The sequence below is a fragment of the Salvelinus namaycush genome, chromosome 29, assembly GCF_016432855.1.
Source record: "Salvelinus namaycush isolate Seneca chromosome 29, SaNama_1.0, whole genome shotgun sequence".
NCBI lineage: Eukaryota > Metazoa > Chordata > Actinopteri > Salmoniformes > Salmonidae > Salvelinus > Salvelinus namaycush.
This window is the reverse complement of record NC_052335.1, coordinates 14,215,709-14,233,027: the sequence shown is the minus strand read 5'-3', so window position 1 is coordinate 14,233,027 and position 17,319 is coordinate 14,215,709. Positions and strand designations below refer to the sequence as shown.

Sequence of the window (17,319 nt, the reverse complement as noted above, 5' to 3'; positions counted from 1 at the left end):
GATGTTCTTCACCTCTATACATGCACAAGCATTCGTGGTAGTTAAATCATATCAGAAAGTGTATATTGAGGTAGCCAACATGAATGGGCGCCATTTTGACACCAGATTGTTTTTTATTTTTTTATGGAAGACATGTTCTGTACGTCTTTGTTATTGTCCTCTCCTATACTGCGGTCCCTTGAAATATGGAGCCACTTTTCCACACATCGATACTGTGTAACCAATCAAGAGCACATCTGTCAAACTGAATATTTTGTAAGGGGAAGAATTTGAAGAGCGGAAGAGTATTCTTTTCACGATTAATGAGACATTGTCCAGGACACTGTTATAAATTGGTGCAGAAATAAATAATAGCAGTTTCCATTTAAATTTCTAAAAGTAGAACGTTTTTAAAATGAATTCAGTAATTGTTGCGAAAAGACATTTCCATAGCTGCATATACAGTTGAGTAGGACACTTAAGCTCTAAAGAGAATGGTGTGCTAAAACAAATTCTTATTTAGGCTCTCAAACAATGAACTGTATATGTATGCCCCTTTTCTCTGGCAATAAACATTGTTTGTCTTACTGAACAAAAACTCCAAGGGGGTATTCTGTGGAGACTGTTGAAGATGGTAATTGTCTAGCTTGATGCTAAGGATGCACACACACACCATCTCTGAATTTATTTCCTAGATCACTTTAGAACAATACACAAAAGCTACTGATCCCCTGGTGCTACACACTAAATAGAAATATCAATAACAGGATTGAATGGAGACTGTTTAAAGGAATACACTACACAAAAACTATATTTTTGTATTTTGTTCATTTGTCACATGCAAAATACTGACACACACAATTAAACAAAATGCTAAATATAGTTTGAGTGTTTTTGAGTGTTGTATTCCTTGAGCACAAGGACACTTCTTGAGAAAGGACACCACTGGCACCAAAAGTTCATAATTACATTTTTATTCTCCAAAGAAACATACTACTGTGTGACGGTGGGAGAAAATCCACATTGGGAAACCTTGACATTTAAAGCACTCACGTTACAGTTGAAAAAGCATGTATATCCTTATTCTGCTGGCAATGTACAGCATTCTCAGAGATCGTTCAAAGCAGAATGCACAGCTGGGCTACAAATGGCTGAGTCATCGGGAAAGTGAAAGGACTTGTGCACAGCTGCCTAGTTGAATTAAAAAGAGTTAACTCAAAAACATTTCTTGCCTTGAGAGGAGTCTGCTGTTGGTGTTGACAAAGACCAATGGTGTTTGTTGTCTTATAGTATTAAACAGCTGATGTGAGCTATGGCCTAGACTCAATCAGATCTGCATTAACCCACGATAAACGACAACAGTATAGCATATTATTGTTTTTGTTTGGGCGAGGTCAGAAGTAACTGCGTTGGAGCTGTCAAATCGGCGAGCACCCGCTCTTGTGGTCATTGTCACGAAACCCATCCTTAAATCCCACCCGTGTTAGAAGTTCAGAATGAGAAAGTGTAGGCTATGTAGAAATGACACCGCCCAAACAAAATAAATGATATGCAATGCAGTTGTCGGTTATCACGGGTTAACTCTGAACTGATTAAATCTAGGCCTTAGTTAACCATTTTTCTAAATGACAGACTAAATGGACCCAGAGATAGCAATTAGCATCCGCATACTATTATAGATCCCATGTTAAAGAGTAGAACCTCGAGTTACGGACTGACCAATCAAACGGGAAATATGGAACCGGGAAATGTATTATTGCAAAGAAAACGTAAATGTTGCTCATGTGCCTGAGTATGTAGATTACAGAAAAAAAATGTTTTTACAGTATAACTAAATGGTTAGAAAATACATGTTAATAAGCAATTCATATTGTCTACAAAGGTTTGATGCGTTAAATCCATTTCAAAGTAAAGAACATGTCAGCATTCTGAACAACCTCCATTCCCGAAGGGTCCATATCTCCTGAGGTCCTACACTGTACTTTATTATTGAGGCTAGAAATCCCCCCAAAATGAGAGATTACAAATTAAAAGTGTGGGTTGCAGCTACGGCTGTCTGGTCATCAAAAGTAAATAATATGCTTCCTCTACCAGAGTAAATCTAGCCTAGGTAGGTAATATAGCGCTACTGAAAGGAAATTGGCTAAATTAGCACAGGAAATAAAGCTAGCACTCTGCTTTTCTATTACTACAAGCGGCATAGTTGATTATTAAGGCTTTGAAAAGGCTTTCATTCCAAAAAAAACTGAGAACTAGGCGTTCGTCTGAAGCCGAAAATATAGCATTAGGCCGTATGTGTTTTTGGATATAGGCCTAATTTAAATGTGCATTATTGTAGCATCACCATCTTTATTGCAAAATTAAATAAACACAATTTTAAGCTACATATTCATTTGACAGAGGTAATGAACTGTCCATTGATCAGCACAGCAATATATAAAACAGGATCATGTTTGGAAAACAAGTGGTTCTGAGCTTAAGTCAATATTACACAGATAAACTAACAGTAACAGAAATCAGGACTGCAGACAGGCTGTATATACACTGAGTATACCAAACATTAGGAACACATTCCTAACATTCAGTTTTGATTGTGATCCTATTGTGTGTATCATTAGGACCTCACATTAGTTGAATGTATCATTGGCATTCTAAGGCCTGGATTCAATCCAATGCATGTTGTAGAGTGTTTACCGTGACCATACATTTAGGAATATTGCCTTTAAAAGCTGCATTGTCGACAGCGCTAACATGACTCGGGTTGAATCCTGGCCTAAATATTGTCAGGTGTGAGGACAACACAAAGCTGATGAATGGATAGAAAGGTCCAGTTAGTAGGTGGGTTATGTTGTAGGCAACACCTTACTTGAACCAGTCATAAAAGCCCCTACATAATACTGTTATCACAAAGACATAACAGATATAATAAACAGTCAGGACAGCTGATGTGTGCATTTAAGACAAGCTGGTCGCTATGTAGAAGGCACAATCTAAACACCTTCTTGGTCGCCAGTAGCAACTACACAAAGTACAACAGGTCTGAAACAAAACACACAAATGCCAAACTGTACCCATTTCTTTTCTACTTCGGGTTCGCACGCCTAAGACCCTCCCTCCAAAACTGTCAAGATGACACCGTTTTTTAAAACTGGGAATTGAACTTGCCCTGGGCCAGTCTTATAAAGTGGTACATAAACACAACAGCGTGGCACTGTGCTCTTTGAAAGGCGTGAATCTTATTACAATATTACACTTATTGTATCTCTTCATTTCACCATGCTTTCTTCCCGGGAGAAATAAACACAGAAACAACATTGTGGTCAGAATTCGATCACATTGCCCACGTATGAAGGGCTGAATTTTAGCTAGAGACATGCGGACGTAAAACTGACATTCAAGTAAGTCCCAAATGAATTTGTATGAATGTTTGAGTCATACTCCCATTGCTGAAGATGGGATTGGACCCATAGGCACTTTTTGCGAAGGAATTAAAAAATCTTCCGTCTTAATTTGCATCTTTATTTGAGGAGACAAAATAGTGTCATTTAGATTTTGTTGTTGATTCAAACAGGACTTTGTCCCACTGTGTATGATATTATTATTGTGGCGTCCACCTTTAAGGGAATGTGTTCTAGAGTGGAATGACAGTAGTGTGACCCTTCACCTCCACCTGTTCAGCTGGAAATATATTTGTTTATTAGGACAAGTGCCTAATTTGCATACTGTATGCAAAGTTTGAAGCTATACAGATGGTGGAACAAAAACCTAAGGGTAAAGCAAAGGAATAAGATCTTGAGGTGAAGTATATAGTTTTAAAATGTGTTTTTCTTTCTTCCATGACAGTTAAACAACTTGAACCAGTGCAAATGGCCATCTATCTTTTGATTGTCACTCAAAGTTACATTTATTTATACAGATTATCTCATTGACAGTAAAAAAATAAACCACACGTCACACACCAGATAGGTGCAGCGAATATGGGTTGTTTTACAGGGTCAGCCATGGTAGTATGGCGCCCCTGGAGCAAATTAGGGTTAAGGACACATCGACAGATTTTGCACCTTGTCGGCTCAGGTAATCAGGTTATTGGCCCAACGCTCTAACGGCTAGGCTACCTGCCGCCCTCAGACAGTACAAAAGAAGAGGAGAGTCCATGATGACTGTTGAAAGTGCCTTTGCACATAACAACCAAGCACTTAGGTAAGTCTTGGGCTTTTATGTGTCCCAGTAGGCTACTCCTAACTGCCTTCCTCTCCTCATCTCCATTGCTACTCATCCACTGATGTTTAATTTCAGACTTTCTCATAGATTCTACTTTCAAACTAGTCTGGCTGATACCAAACTTGAAGTCTCCTGACTTCAGAGTCTGGAAAGGCTGTTTTGATGTTGTCAGCACGATGCGTCGATAATGAAGGGCTGTGCTTTTTACTGGTTGGTTCTCCTCCGTGTCTTTCTCACTCAAACTCACACAGCCCACGAGCACCGCTCCCTTCCATTACAACTGTTGGATTTTCAAATCCAAACAATGAGAGGTCTCAAGCCCCTGGGGGGGGAAAAACATTTGATAAAACTAATCGATGAGTCTGCTCAATTTCTGAGCAAATGTTGCATCAACAAACTGCCTCCTTTCCAGATCAGTCAGTCACAACTTTTCCTCGCTGTGTGGTCACGTGTGTCGCCTCAGCTAGCCTACATTGAAACCTGATCATAAACCAAAAGACAGCTTTAGCAGGGACATTAAATATTGTTACATTTTTTATGTTTGCGACCTCCGAGAAAACAATCAAGAACAGTGCTAATGCCTGAAAGGAGGAGATTTCATTTGACAGCATTGGGATGCAGCCCCTTCCAGGCACTATCTGAAACACTCTTATACTCGTTCCCAATTCCTCTGTTTCAGAGTGGTTTTACAAGCCGTTCCAAGAAGTAGCTGTCCACAAGGGTCCCAGTCACATTCTCTCCATTGTCCTTTTTGCTGCTAGAGATCCCTTTTCACCACTAATAAAGTGACAAATAGGAAAGGACAGAGAAAGGGAGGGGATAATAGCAGGTTAGCATCAGAAAATAAGATTTTTTTGTGATCTCTGAAATGAAGGATCTATTTTTATTTGAACCCATCCCCTCGAGAGAAACACACACACACACACACACACACACACACACAGGTTTGAAGCCAGGGTGCGGCACCCTTGAAGTTGTTTGAGGGGTTAAGTGCCTTGCTCAAGGGCAAAACGTCAGGAGAAGGAATGACATGAGACAGGAGAGTGCATACCTGTCTTTCTACCGGGGTCCCTGCAGTCCAATGGCTCCTGCTGTTGAGGCTCTCTTCTGCTGCTGGGGGTCCATGTCTGGCCGGGGCAGCTGCTGATGTGGTGGGCTGCGGGGGGCTCACCTCTGGACAGGGGCCCGCTGAGTTGGCTTGGTGGGGCAGCCGTGGGCTGTGCATGATGTGGGCGTCCAGCATCTCCAGGAGCAGGTCGTACAGGGGCACCATGTTCTTCATCTTCATGCAGTGCAGGTGGTCCATGCCCTTGTTACTGCACAATGAGCAAAGACAGAGGTCATGTACGCTCACTACTTTTCGTGATACAAACGAAAAGAAAATACACAGAAATGGGCATAGATTCAATCAGATCAAGTATTAACCGGTGATAGCTGACACCTGCATGCTAATGTTTTAGCGGTGTCTTGGTGGAACTGGTTAGAGCTGTTAAATCGGTGAGCAGCTGCTCTTGTTGCTCATTGTCGCGTTAGAAGTTCCGAATGAGAAAGTGTAGCCTAGAGTGCCTTCAGGAAGAATTCATACCCCTTGACTTATTCCAAATTTTTTTGCGTTACAGCCTGAATTCAAAATTGATTCAATATATTATTTTTTTCAGCCATCTACACACAATACCCCATAATGACAAAGTCAAAACATGTTAGAAATGTTTGCAAATCTATTGAAAATGTAATCTAATTTTCTTACCCCTGAGTCAATACATATTAGAATCACCTTTGGCAGCTATTACAGCTGTGAGTCTTTCAAGAGGTGTACAGGGTTACATGTCTCTTAAGAGCATTGTACACCTGGATTATATAATATTTGTACATTATTATAATAAAAATTCTCACAAGTTGGTTGTTGATCATGGCTAGACAGCCATTTTCAGGTCTTGCCATAGATTTTCAGCCAATTTAAGTCAAAACTGTAATTAGGCCACTCAGGAACATTCAATGTCGTCTTGTTAAGCAACTCCAGTGCATATTTGGCCTTATTTTTTAGGTTATTGTCCTGCTGAAAGGTGAATTTGACTCTGTGTCAGTTGGAAAGCAGACAATCAGGTTTTCCTCTAGGATTTTGCCTGTGCTTAGATCTATTCTGTTTCTTTTTATGCTAAAATACTCCCTAGTCCTTGCCGATTACAAGCGTATCCATAACATGATGCAGCATGCTTGAAAATATGAAGAGTGGTACTCAGTGATGTGTTGTGTTGGATTTGCCCCAAACATAACGCTTTGTATTCAGGACAAAGGTAATTTCTTTGCCACATTTTTTGAAGTTTTGCTTTAGTGCCTTAAGCATGTTTTGGAATATTTGTATTCCGGCCTCATGGTTCCTTCCTCTCCAGCAACTGAGTTAGGAAGGATGCCTTTGCCTTTGTAGTAACTGGATGTATTGATATACCATCCAAAGTGTAATGAATAACTTCAGCATGCTCAAAGGGATATTCAATGTCTGCTTTTTTTTATACCCATCTACCAATAGGTGCCCTTCTTTGCGAGGCACTGGAATACCTCCCTGGTTTTTGTGGTTGAATCTATGTTTGAAATTCACAATTACAGATAATTGTATATGTTGGGCACAGAGATGAGAGTCATTCAAAAATCATGTTAAATACTACCACTATTATTGAGTCCATGCAACTTATGTGACTTGTTAAGCACAATTTTACTCCTGAACTTATTTAGGGTTGCCATAACCTAAAGGGTTGATTAGTTATTGACTCAAAACATTTCAGCTTTTCATTTTTAATTAATTTGTAAACATTTCTAAAAACATAATTCCACTTTGACAATAATGGGGTATTGTGTGTAGGCCAGTGTCACAAAATCTAAATTTAATGAATTTTAAAATCAGGCAGTAACACAACAAAATGTGGAAAGTCAAGGGGTGTGAATACTTTCTGAAGGCACTGATAGTGGTGACTGTATTGTGACTGAGAGGTAACTTGCGAGTGTGACAGCGGTGGCCGTATTGTGGCTACTGTACCTGACGTGGCGGATGTGTGACAGCAGCATCAGCAGGTGGGCGAGGCGCGCAGACTGCTGCTGAAAGCTGAGGCCCGTCTTTGCGATGGCCCACACCAGTGCGTCTGTTACGGCATCCAGCAAGCGCAGGAGCTTCGAGCGACTCTGCAGCTCTTCGCTCCCCTCCGAGGAGCTCAAGCACATGTCTGCAACCACAAAACACACAGTTGAGAAAATAAAGAAAAAACGTAATTGTAGTTGTCGCAATGACTCAAAACCACATTAGCCCTCTGAGCTAAAGCCAAGCCTTTATCTCCGGGAGCTAGCACAAATCTTCAGGTCTCAGAAAAGGTGACTTATTGTGCAAGCACATTTCACCAAACCACCTTTGCTACACTTCATAAATAATTTCCAACATGTAGCATTATTAAATGCGATTACTTTGGTTACAGTTAAGTGATACAACATTTTTATTTTTCGTGATCCACTGACCTTGAAACAGGTTCTGACTGTTAGGTCTTTAAGTGTTAAACAGTAACTATGATGGGAGTGGAGAGAGACAGTGTTCTCATTAGGCCTTGTCAGAGTGAGTTATTCCTCTGGTTGTCCTTGCCAACCCTCCCCAAAAAGATAGGATTACACTGGATAAATGGTCCAACAGACTTGTGGTTAATCTTGATATGCATGATATAAATAAATAAAATAGGAAGTAAAAAATACTTATAAAGATGCAGTACAGACAGAAGTACAGACAGATGGCCAGACAAACATATGCATAACACACAAACACACACTCATGCGCAAACACACACATTAACACCCACGTACTGGAGTTGAGGAGGATCATGGCCTTGAGGCAGACGTACTCCTCCCTCTGCAGCTTGAGCTCTCTGAATCTGGAGGTGGCAGCTAGCAGCATGTCAAAGATATCCACGAAACCCTGCACACAGCTCCCCTCTTCCCTGAAAACACAGACACAGTCACAGACAGACATACACTGCATTTGAATAGTTCTTTTGGATCCACTTAGAAAATATTTGATAAATCATACAGATGCGTAATCCAAGAGTAGAGAGAGGGTGGTCACCTGTTCAGGCTGAGGTCGGGGGAAAAAATTAGCCTACCAGGGTGGCCCACAGACCTCCACATGAGCCCTAGCATCAGCACCTCCAACCAGCAGCACTCCAACAGGTGCACCTGGTCGAACAGGCACAGGTCCACAAATCCTGTAAAGACATAGCGGGGCCCGTATTCATGAAGCGTCTCAGAGAGCTGATCTAGGGTTAGATTCAATCCATAGTGCTGAAAAGCTGTGCTACAGCACGTTTGAAATTTAAAGGCAATGTTCCCGCATACTGCTCACGGTAAACGCGGTTTGTTGTTCGCAATGTAATAATGACACTTGGTGATACTTTAAAAAAGTCATATTTATGAACAGCAAACAGTGAGTAGATTATGGCCCCATACACACTCAGGTAGAACAAATGATATACAACACATTTGACACAACGATTGTGAGACAATTTATGTTAATGCTACATTAGAGTGTTTGTCAGAACAAAAATGTTTACCATTACTTCAATGCAGAATATCTCTCCACTGTATCACAACCGTTGTGGCCAATGCGTTGTACATCAGCTGTACAACTTAAGTGTGTACACTGCCATTTACATACTACCTTTTACTTTATTTCAACCCTAGCAGAAAATGGGGTTCCACTGAATAAAGCAGGGGCAAAGCTTCTCTAGCACAGAAAACTAGACATCCCAAACTACCCTATACTTTTTGCAGTGTCACTTAGGAGTGTAAACTATAGTACATCGATGCTCATTGCACAGTATTTGTATTTATTATGGATCCCCAATTAGCTGCTGCCAATGTTTGTGTTGCTTCACAGTCCCCGCTATTCCATACGGTGTATTTTTATCTGTTTTATTTCTTATTATTTTAAATCAGCCAGGAGAGATTGACATGCATAATTAATGTTTGCTCTCTGAGCCCCCGAACCACATATACCCCAGGAGACATGGGTACAAATCCCGTTTCAGACCTTCCTTTGTCTTCTAATCGGTCTTCCTTTTTACATTCTGACTACCTGAATATCACTGTTGAGAATAAAAGAGACAACAGTTGATGAAAACATGGACTCAAACAGTTTCTTGAGGAAATTAGAACAATATTACACTGTTATGCCGAAAAAATGTAAGAAATGTTGTATTCAGTTGATTCAGGTTACTCAACAGTATGCTGTACTTAATGCTCTGTCACTCTGTTATTGTCACACCCATTGACAGAGGATACACACATAGGCTTTACATGGACACAGGAACACAAGACTTTTGGCCTCCTGTTCATTGTGTCAATGTTTGATACAGTTTTTCTGCTGTACTCAACTTTTGCACAAAGAATGGAATAAAATTGAACATTTGATGCTAGGAAAGTATTATGTTTTTTAATTGTGGATAAAAAGTCAGAGACAATAAATCAATAAACACCAACCTGGGATCTTCTTGGCCCAGCTGATCATGTGGACCAGCTCCTTGTCGGCCAGGTTGGTGAGTGACATCATGACGTTGGCCTCCGTCAGGGGCCTCCTCATGTCCTTCTGGAGGTAGATCTCTGGTGGCTCTGCCTCCATGATCCGGCCAATCAGCTGCTCCGGGGTTAATGCTGTGGGGCGGAGTTCCTTGATTGTTTCGCCCCCCTCAGCTAGGACCCGCTTGGGCCCGCTAGCAGTGCCCCGGGTGAAGAAGCGACCCACGCGCCTCGGTTGATGACCCCGGTAGCTGCTGCGGTCGCGACGCATACCTGAGGGAAAAAGGAGGTGTTGAAGAGCAAATTATAGTCCCACTAAGCGCAAATCAGATGGGATGGCATATTGCTGCAGAATGCTGTCGCAGCCAATAAATCACTGACAATCTCACCAGCAAAGCACCCCCACACCATCACACCTCCTCCTCCATGCTTCTTGGTGGGAACCACACATGCAGAGATCATCCGTTCATCTACTCTGCATCTCACAAAGACATGGCGGTTGGAACCAAAAATCTCAAATTTGGACAGACCAAAGGAAAAACTTCCACCGGTCTAATGTCCATTGCTCGTGTTTCTTGGCCCAAGTAAGTCTCTTATTATTATTGGTGTACTTTAGTAGTGGTTTCTTTCTGAGATGGAGAGGTCTAAGGCACTGCATCACAGAGCTAGAGGTGTCACTACAGACATCCTGGTTCGAATCCTGGCTGTATCACAACTGGCTGTGATTGGGAGTCTCATTGAGCAGCGCACCATTGGTCCGGGTTTGGCTATCATTGTAAATAAGAATGTATTCTTAACTGACCTGCCTAGTTAAATTATTATTATTATAACAAATAAAACAGTTGATGTTGAGATGTGTCTGTTCCTTGAACTCTGTGAAGCATTTAGTTGAGCTGCAATTTCTGAGGCTGGTAACTCTAATGAACTTATCCTCTGCAGCAGAGGTTACTCTGGGTCTTCCTTTCCTGTGGCGGTCCACATGAGAGCCAGTTTCATCATAGCGCTTGATGTTTTTTTGACTGCACTTGAAGAAAATTTCAAAGTTCTTGAACTGTTCCGGATTGACTGACCTTCATGTCTTAAATTAATGATGGACTGTCATTTCTCTTTGCTTATTTGAGCTGTTCTTGCCATAATATGGAATAGGGCTATCTTTTGTATACCACCCCTTAAGAAGGAAAGAAATCCCCCAAATTAACAAGGCACACCTGTTAATGGAAATCCATTCCATACCTCATGAAGCTGGTTGAGAGAATTCCAAGAGTGTGCAAAGCTGTCATCAAGGCAAAGGGGTTTCTTTGAAGAAATCTCAAATATATTTTTATTTGTTTAACACTTTTTTGGTTACTACATGATTCCATATGTTTTATTTCATAGTGTTGATGTCTTCACTATTATTCTACATTGTAGAAAATAGTAAAAATAAAGAAAAACCCTGGAATGAGTCGGTATGTCAAAACTTTTGACTTGTACTGTAAGTATTCAGACCCTTTGCTATAAGACGTGAAATTGGGCTCAGGTTCATTCTCTTTCCATTGATCATCCTTGAGATGTTTCTACAACTTGATTTGAGTCCACCTGTGGTAAATTCAATTGATTGGACATGATTTGGAAAGGCACACACCTGTCTATATAAGGTCCCACAGTAGACAGTGCATGTCAGTGCAAAAACCAAGCCATGAGGTCGAAGGAATTGTCTGTAGAGCTTCGAGACAGGATTGTGTCGAGGCACAGATCTGGGCAAGGGTACTAAAACATTTCTGCAGCATTGAAGGTCCCCAAGAACACAGTGGCCTCCATCATTCTTAAATGGAAGAGGTTTGGATCCACCAAGACTCTTCCTAGAGCTGACCGCCCTGCCAAAATGTGAAATCGGGGGAGAAGGGTCTTGGTCAGGGAGGTGACCAAGAACCCGATGGACACTCTGATGGAGCTCCAGAGTTCATCTGTGGAGATGGGAGAACCTTCCAAAAGGACAATCATCTCTGCAGCACTCCACCAATCAGGCCTTTATAGTAGAGTGGCCAGACAGAAGCCACTCCTCAGTAAAAGGCACATGACAGCCCCATGACAGAGTTTGCCAAAAGGCACCTAAAGGACCCTCAGATGAGCAACAAGATTATCTGGTCTGATGAAACCAAGATTGAAATCTTTGGCCTGAATATCCAAACATCAAGTTTGGAGGAACCCTGGCACCATCCCTACAGTGAAGCATGGTGGTGGCAGCATCATGCTGTGGGGATGTTTTTCAGCCGCAGGGACTGGGAGACTAGTCACAATCGATGGAAAGATGAACAGAGTAAAGTACAGAGAGATCTTTAATGAAAACCTGCTCCAGAGTGCTCAGGACCTCAGACTGGGGCGAAGGTTCACCTTCCAACAGGACAACGACCCTTGGCACACAGCCAAGACAACGCAGGAGTGACTTCGGGACAAGTCTCTGAATGTTCTTGAGTTTGCAAACTTTTCTAAAAACCTGTTTTTGCTTTGTCATTATGGGGTATTGTGTGTGTATATTGATCTAGGAAAAAAACTATTTAATCCATTTCAGAATAACAAAATGTGGAAAAAGTCAAGCGTTCTGAACACTTTCCGATGCACTGTACTACAGGATTTTGTTCCAACTAGGCACCACACGTGACCAACTGAGCTAATTGATCAGTTCAGTGATAAATTCACCGAACTGATCAATAAATTCAACACACCTGGTCTTCCAGGTCGATTAAATCAAAAACATGAAGTGCCTGCAGCACTCCAGGACGAGGGTTGCCTACGCCTGTTTTAGAGAGTCTGTTGATAAATTCAAATGAAAGGTACACTAAATTTAAAGGGATGGCTTTAGATAAATGTATGGAAAACCCTATTGAATGAACATTGAATTGAACATAAATGTAGAAAAAGTCAAGAGGTCTGAATACTTTCCGAATGCACTGTATATCTCACAGATAGTAAGAGAAGGAATATCACCAGAACGATTAATGGGCAAGTGTCTCTAACAATAGCGGCTGTCTTTTTCCAGTTTACGATTCTACATGTTGACTCGGCACAAACAGCCACAGTTCGCCGGCACCCAGCAGGTGGTCACTGTAACACACCACTGCGACAGCAAGCGAAAGGACGGCCACCCTATGCTTTCTAGACTTCAGTCGTCTTGCATAAAGTAGCCTTGTACTTGGCTATCTAGGTTTGGATTTAAAATCAAGATGTTCATCTTGACGAGGAAATGTGTGATCAACGAACAATGAAATGACAACCGTACCAACCTGTGTCTCTATAGCAACTGAACCAAAATTTAGCTTGGTACAAACAGATCATTACAATGAATGGAGCAAAACATCCTAGACATTCACCTGATGCACAAGGCTCACAGAGTAGAGAAAGCAAATAGCAAACTATATTTCTTGTCCACTTGCAAACATGTGTGTGAATGTGTGGGTCCCCGAGCAAGCATGTGTGTGAGTATGTAACTATATCCTAGCCCCAGTTCCTCTGCTCATTGTAAGAGCAAAGTCTAGCCAGTGGGAAATATTCACATATCAAAAATGAATAATTTCTAAGGCACTGGACACACAAACATTGGCCACACACTGGACTATATAGAAGCTGTATGTATTTAACATCTCAGAGTAGGAGTGCTGATCCAGGATAATTTTTGTCATAGGTCATAATAAATATGATTATATGTTAGGGGGGGGACTTGATCTGAGACACTTTGTGAATACCACCACTGGCAAGATTAGGGTGAGGATAGTGTGAAGGAGGATAAACGGAGGGAGGGGTAGTAAGGAAAGCGAGTAAGACACGTACCACACTTTGTCATGCCCACTTCGTAGCACTTGCGGAGGCGGCACGCCTGGCAGCTCTTGCGGCGGTTCTTATCGATAGTGCACTGGTTGGTCGCCGGGCAGATGTAGTCATTGTGACCTGAGAGGGAGAGAGAGATGGAGTTGGGTTTACAAAGGGTAGATAGGGAGAAAAGAGATAAGAGGACGATAAACATTTGTTTAGTTTTATTCCATGTGTACATTGGCAGCTAAGTACAAGAAAACAAATGTAAAAGGTCAGATGGAGAGAGAGGAAAAGTTCCTCTACTTCAGGGATGGGCAACATTGATGGGGGTTAGGCCACAAAAAAATCTCGCGGGTCTGTGTACCCACATGTGTAACACACCACCACCCCCCCCCCCCCCCCCCCCCACCACATTGCGAACAAAACATTTTTACAGCCCCCCTCTTGACAGTGGAGAGAACGAATGTACGTTTAGAGTTAATTTCGTGCAATTCTACACATTTGCCATGGGGCATAGAGAAAATGTTGCAGTTTCCTGCAATTCTACACATTTTTCCATAGGGTGGAGAGAAATGAGCGGACCTCGGCAGACCATTTCCTGGCTTGTCTCCTTTTAATCCCTTTAAGATGTGAGATTCATGTACTCACACACACACACACACACACACACACATAACCTGTAGCTCTACTCCCAAAGGGAGAACAATGTGCTCTCACCTTTGGCCCGTGAAAAAGGGATCTGGACCCAATTACGAGAGGACAAGAGACCAAATAGAGCAGCATGTCCCAATACATTCCTGGGGGAATCCATAGACGGTGCACAATTTTGTTCTAGCCCAGCACTAGCACTCCTGACTTAACTAGTGGTCAACTGATCATCAAGACCTTGATTAATTAAATCAGGCACACTAGTGCTGTGATAGAACAAAAATTAGCAACCCTTTGGGTTACTCCAAGACTGGAGCTGAGAAACACTAGAGTACACTAGATTACTTTGACTGAGAGGCAAAGGGCTAGATTTAATAAGAGTTTCCACCGAAAGGACAAAGGGATAAAAAAAACAAAAGCATGAAACTGTGTTCATTTACATTTACCTTGAGGTTTTATTCTTTCTCCACACCTTTGTTTTAGGCCACGGTCATATAGAGATTTTCTAATTCCCAATTGCCGGAAAATGTACAATGGAAATGATTGTCCAACAAAATTGCACAAATTGTCAGTCTTCTCACGTACAGTTGAAGTCGGAAGTTTACAGACTTAGGTTGGAGTCATTAAAACTCGTTTTTCAACCACCTCACAAATGTCTTCTTAACAAACTATAGTTCTGGCAAGTCGGTTAGGACATCTACTTTGTGCATGACACAAGTAATTTTTTCAACAATTGTTTACAGACAGATTATTTCACTGTATCACAATTCCAGTGGGTCAGAAGTTTACATACACTAAGTTGACTGTGCCGTTAAATAGCTTGGAAAATTCCAGAAAGTGATGTCATGGCTTTAGAAGCTTCTGATAAGCTAATTGACATCATTTGAGTCAATTGGAGGTGTACCTATGGATGTATTTCAAGGCCTACCTTCAAACTCAGTGCCTCTTTGCTTGACATCATGGGAAAATCAAAATAAATCAGTCAAGACCTCAGAAAATAAATTGTAGACCTCCACAAGTCTGGTTCATCCTTGGGAGCAATTTCCAAATGCCTGAAGGTACCACGTTCATCTGTACAAACAATAGTACTTAAATATAAACACAATGGGACCACGCAGCCGTCATACCGCTCAGGAAGGAGACGCGTTCTGTCTCCTAGAGTTGTACGTACTTTGGTGCGAAAAGTGCAAATCAATCCCAGAACAACAGCAAAGGACCTTGTGAAAATGCTGGAGGAAACGGGTACAAAAGTATCTATATCCACAGAAAAACTAGTCCTATATCGATTTAACCTGAAATGCCGCTCAGCAAGGAAGAACCCACTGCTCCAAAACCGCCATAAAAAAGACAGACTGGTTTGCAACTGCACATGGGGACAAAGATCGTAATTTTTGGAATAATGTCCTCTGGTCTGATTAAACAAAAATAGAACTGTTTGGCCATAATGACCATCGTTATGTTTGGAGGAAAAAGGGGGATGCTTGCAAGTCGAAGAACACCATCCTAACCATGAAGCACGGGGGTGGCAGTATCATATTGTGGGGGTGCTTTGTCTCAGGAGGGACTAGTGCACTTCACAAAATAGATGGCTTCATGAGGATGGAAAAGTATTTGTATATATTGAAGCAACATCTCAAGACATCAGTCAGGAAGTTAAAGCTTGGTCGCAAATGGGTCTTCCAAATGGACAATGACCCCAAGCATACTTCCAAAGTTGTGACAAAATGGCTTAAGGACAACAAAGTCAAGATATTGGAGAGGCCATCACAAAGCCCTGACCTCAATCCTATAGAAAATGTGTGCGCAGAACTGAAAAAGTGTGTGCGAGCAAGGAGGCCTACAAACCTGACTCAGTTACACCAGCTCTGTCAGGAGGAATGTGCCAAAATTCACCCAACTTATTGTGGGAAGCTTGTGGTAGGCTACCCGAAACGTTTGACCCAAGTTAAACAATTTAACGGCAATGTACCAAATACTAATTGTGTATGTAAACTTCTGAACCCCTGTGAATGTGATGAAAGAAATAAAAGCTGAAATAAATCATTCTCTCTACTATTATTATGACATTTCACATTCTTAAAATAAAGTGGTGATCCTAACTGCCCTAAGACAGGGAATTTTTACTAGGATTAAATGTCAGGAATTGTGAAAAACTGAGTTTAAATGTATTTAGCTAAGGTGTAGGTAAACTTCCAACTTCAACTGTATGTAGGTTGTCCCAGTTGAGAATTTTTGACTGACAAAAACAGATAATTTATGAACAATTTCATCCATGGTCATGCATCTCAATGTGGCCGTATCCTTACCCTTTTGTTCTATCCTCAATATTTATTCCCTTTTCAGCATATAGTGGTGCTAAATGCTTAGGCCGGGATTCAATCCGATCACATTTTGTCGTTAACGTGCCATTTAATGGTAATTTCCAACATGCAGCGTTTACTGTGAATGTGGTCTCTGCGAACGCAGAAACATTGCCTTTAAAATACACATTGTTGACAAAGCACGATCAGATACAATCCTTGCCTTCTGGCCCAAAGATCTGGCCCAAAGATAGCAGAAGAAAGACGTCCAATAGGCTTGACAACACAAGCTATCTGTGAGGGCTGTCACTGATGACCTTATATGATTAGTGGTAAATAAGTTGTAAAAGCAGAAGGTATTTCTGATGTGAAATGATCTTTTGAAGAACCTCACCATTTCCTTCTTTCCCCCTCTTCATCTCGAGTAGGTGTGGGCAATGTTACCCTATGAGGACCACTGTGGGTGCAGGTTTTTGTTCCAGCCAAGCAGTCATACGTCCAACTCTACTCAGAGTCTCTGATCAACACTTTGACTAGTTGAATCAGGTATGTTGACACTTAACTAAAGCTGCAGAGTTGTGTTTGTGTGTGTGTGTGTGTGTCCTATTCATGAATTTAATTAAACTGCTGAAAACACTCCCACTTGCTGGCCAATAGATGTTCTCATGGAGTTTTCATTCAATAGGGTTTTCCATACATTTATTGAAAACAATCCCTTTAAATTTAGTGTACCTTTCATTTGTATTTATCGACAGACTCCCAGGCAACCCTCGTCCTGGAGTGCTGCAGGCACTTCATGTTTTTGATTTAATCGACCTGGTAGACCAGGTGTGTTGAA

At 41.5% G+C, this 17,319-nt stretch overlaps 1 protein-coding gene across 2 annotated transcripts in view; it reads right to left on the bottom strand.

Annotated features, from left to right (window-relative positions):
- Positions 1–943: 943 nt before the first annotated feature.
- The window catches only part of esr2a (estrogen receptor 2a), a 40,512-nt gene continuing 24,136 nt past the window's right edge, over positions 944–17,319 (bottom strand). For both annotated transcript variants that reach the window (XM_038967969.1, XM_038967970.1), the window contains 7 exons: positions 13,552–13,668; positions 9,709–10,017; positions 8,297–8,435; positions 8,038–8,171; positions 7,232–7,415; positions 5,252–5,516; positions 944–4,977 (listed from right to left, as the gene is read on the bottom strand). In XM_038967969.1, the coding sequence (XP_038823897.1) occupies positions 4,972–4,977; positions 5,252–5,516; positions 7,232–7,415; positions 8,038–8,171; positions 8,297–8,435; positions 9,709–10,017; positions 13,552–13,668 (1,154 nt within the window). In that variant the 3' untranslated portion in view covers positions 944–4,971. The remainder of the gene's footprint in view (positions 4,978–5,251; positions 5,517–7,231; positions 7,416–8,037; positions 8,172–8,296; positions 8,436–9,708; positions 10,018–13,551; positions 13,669–17,319) is intronic.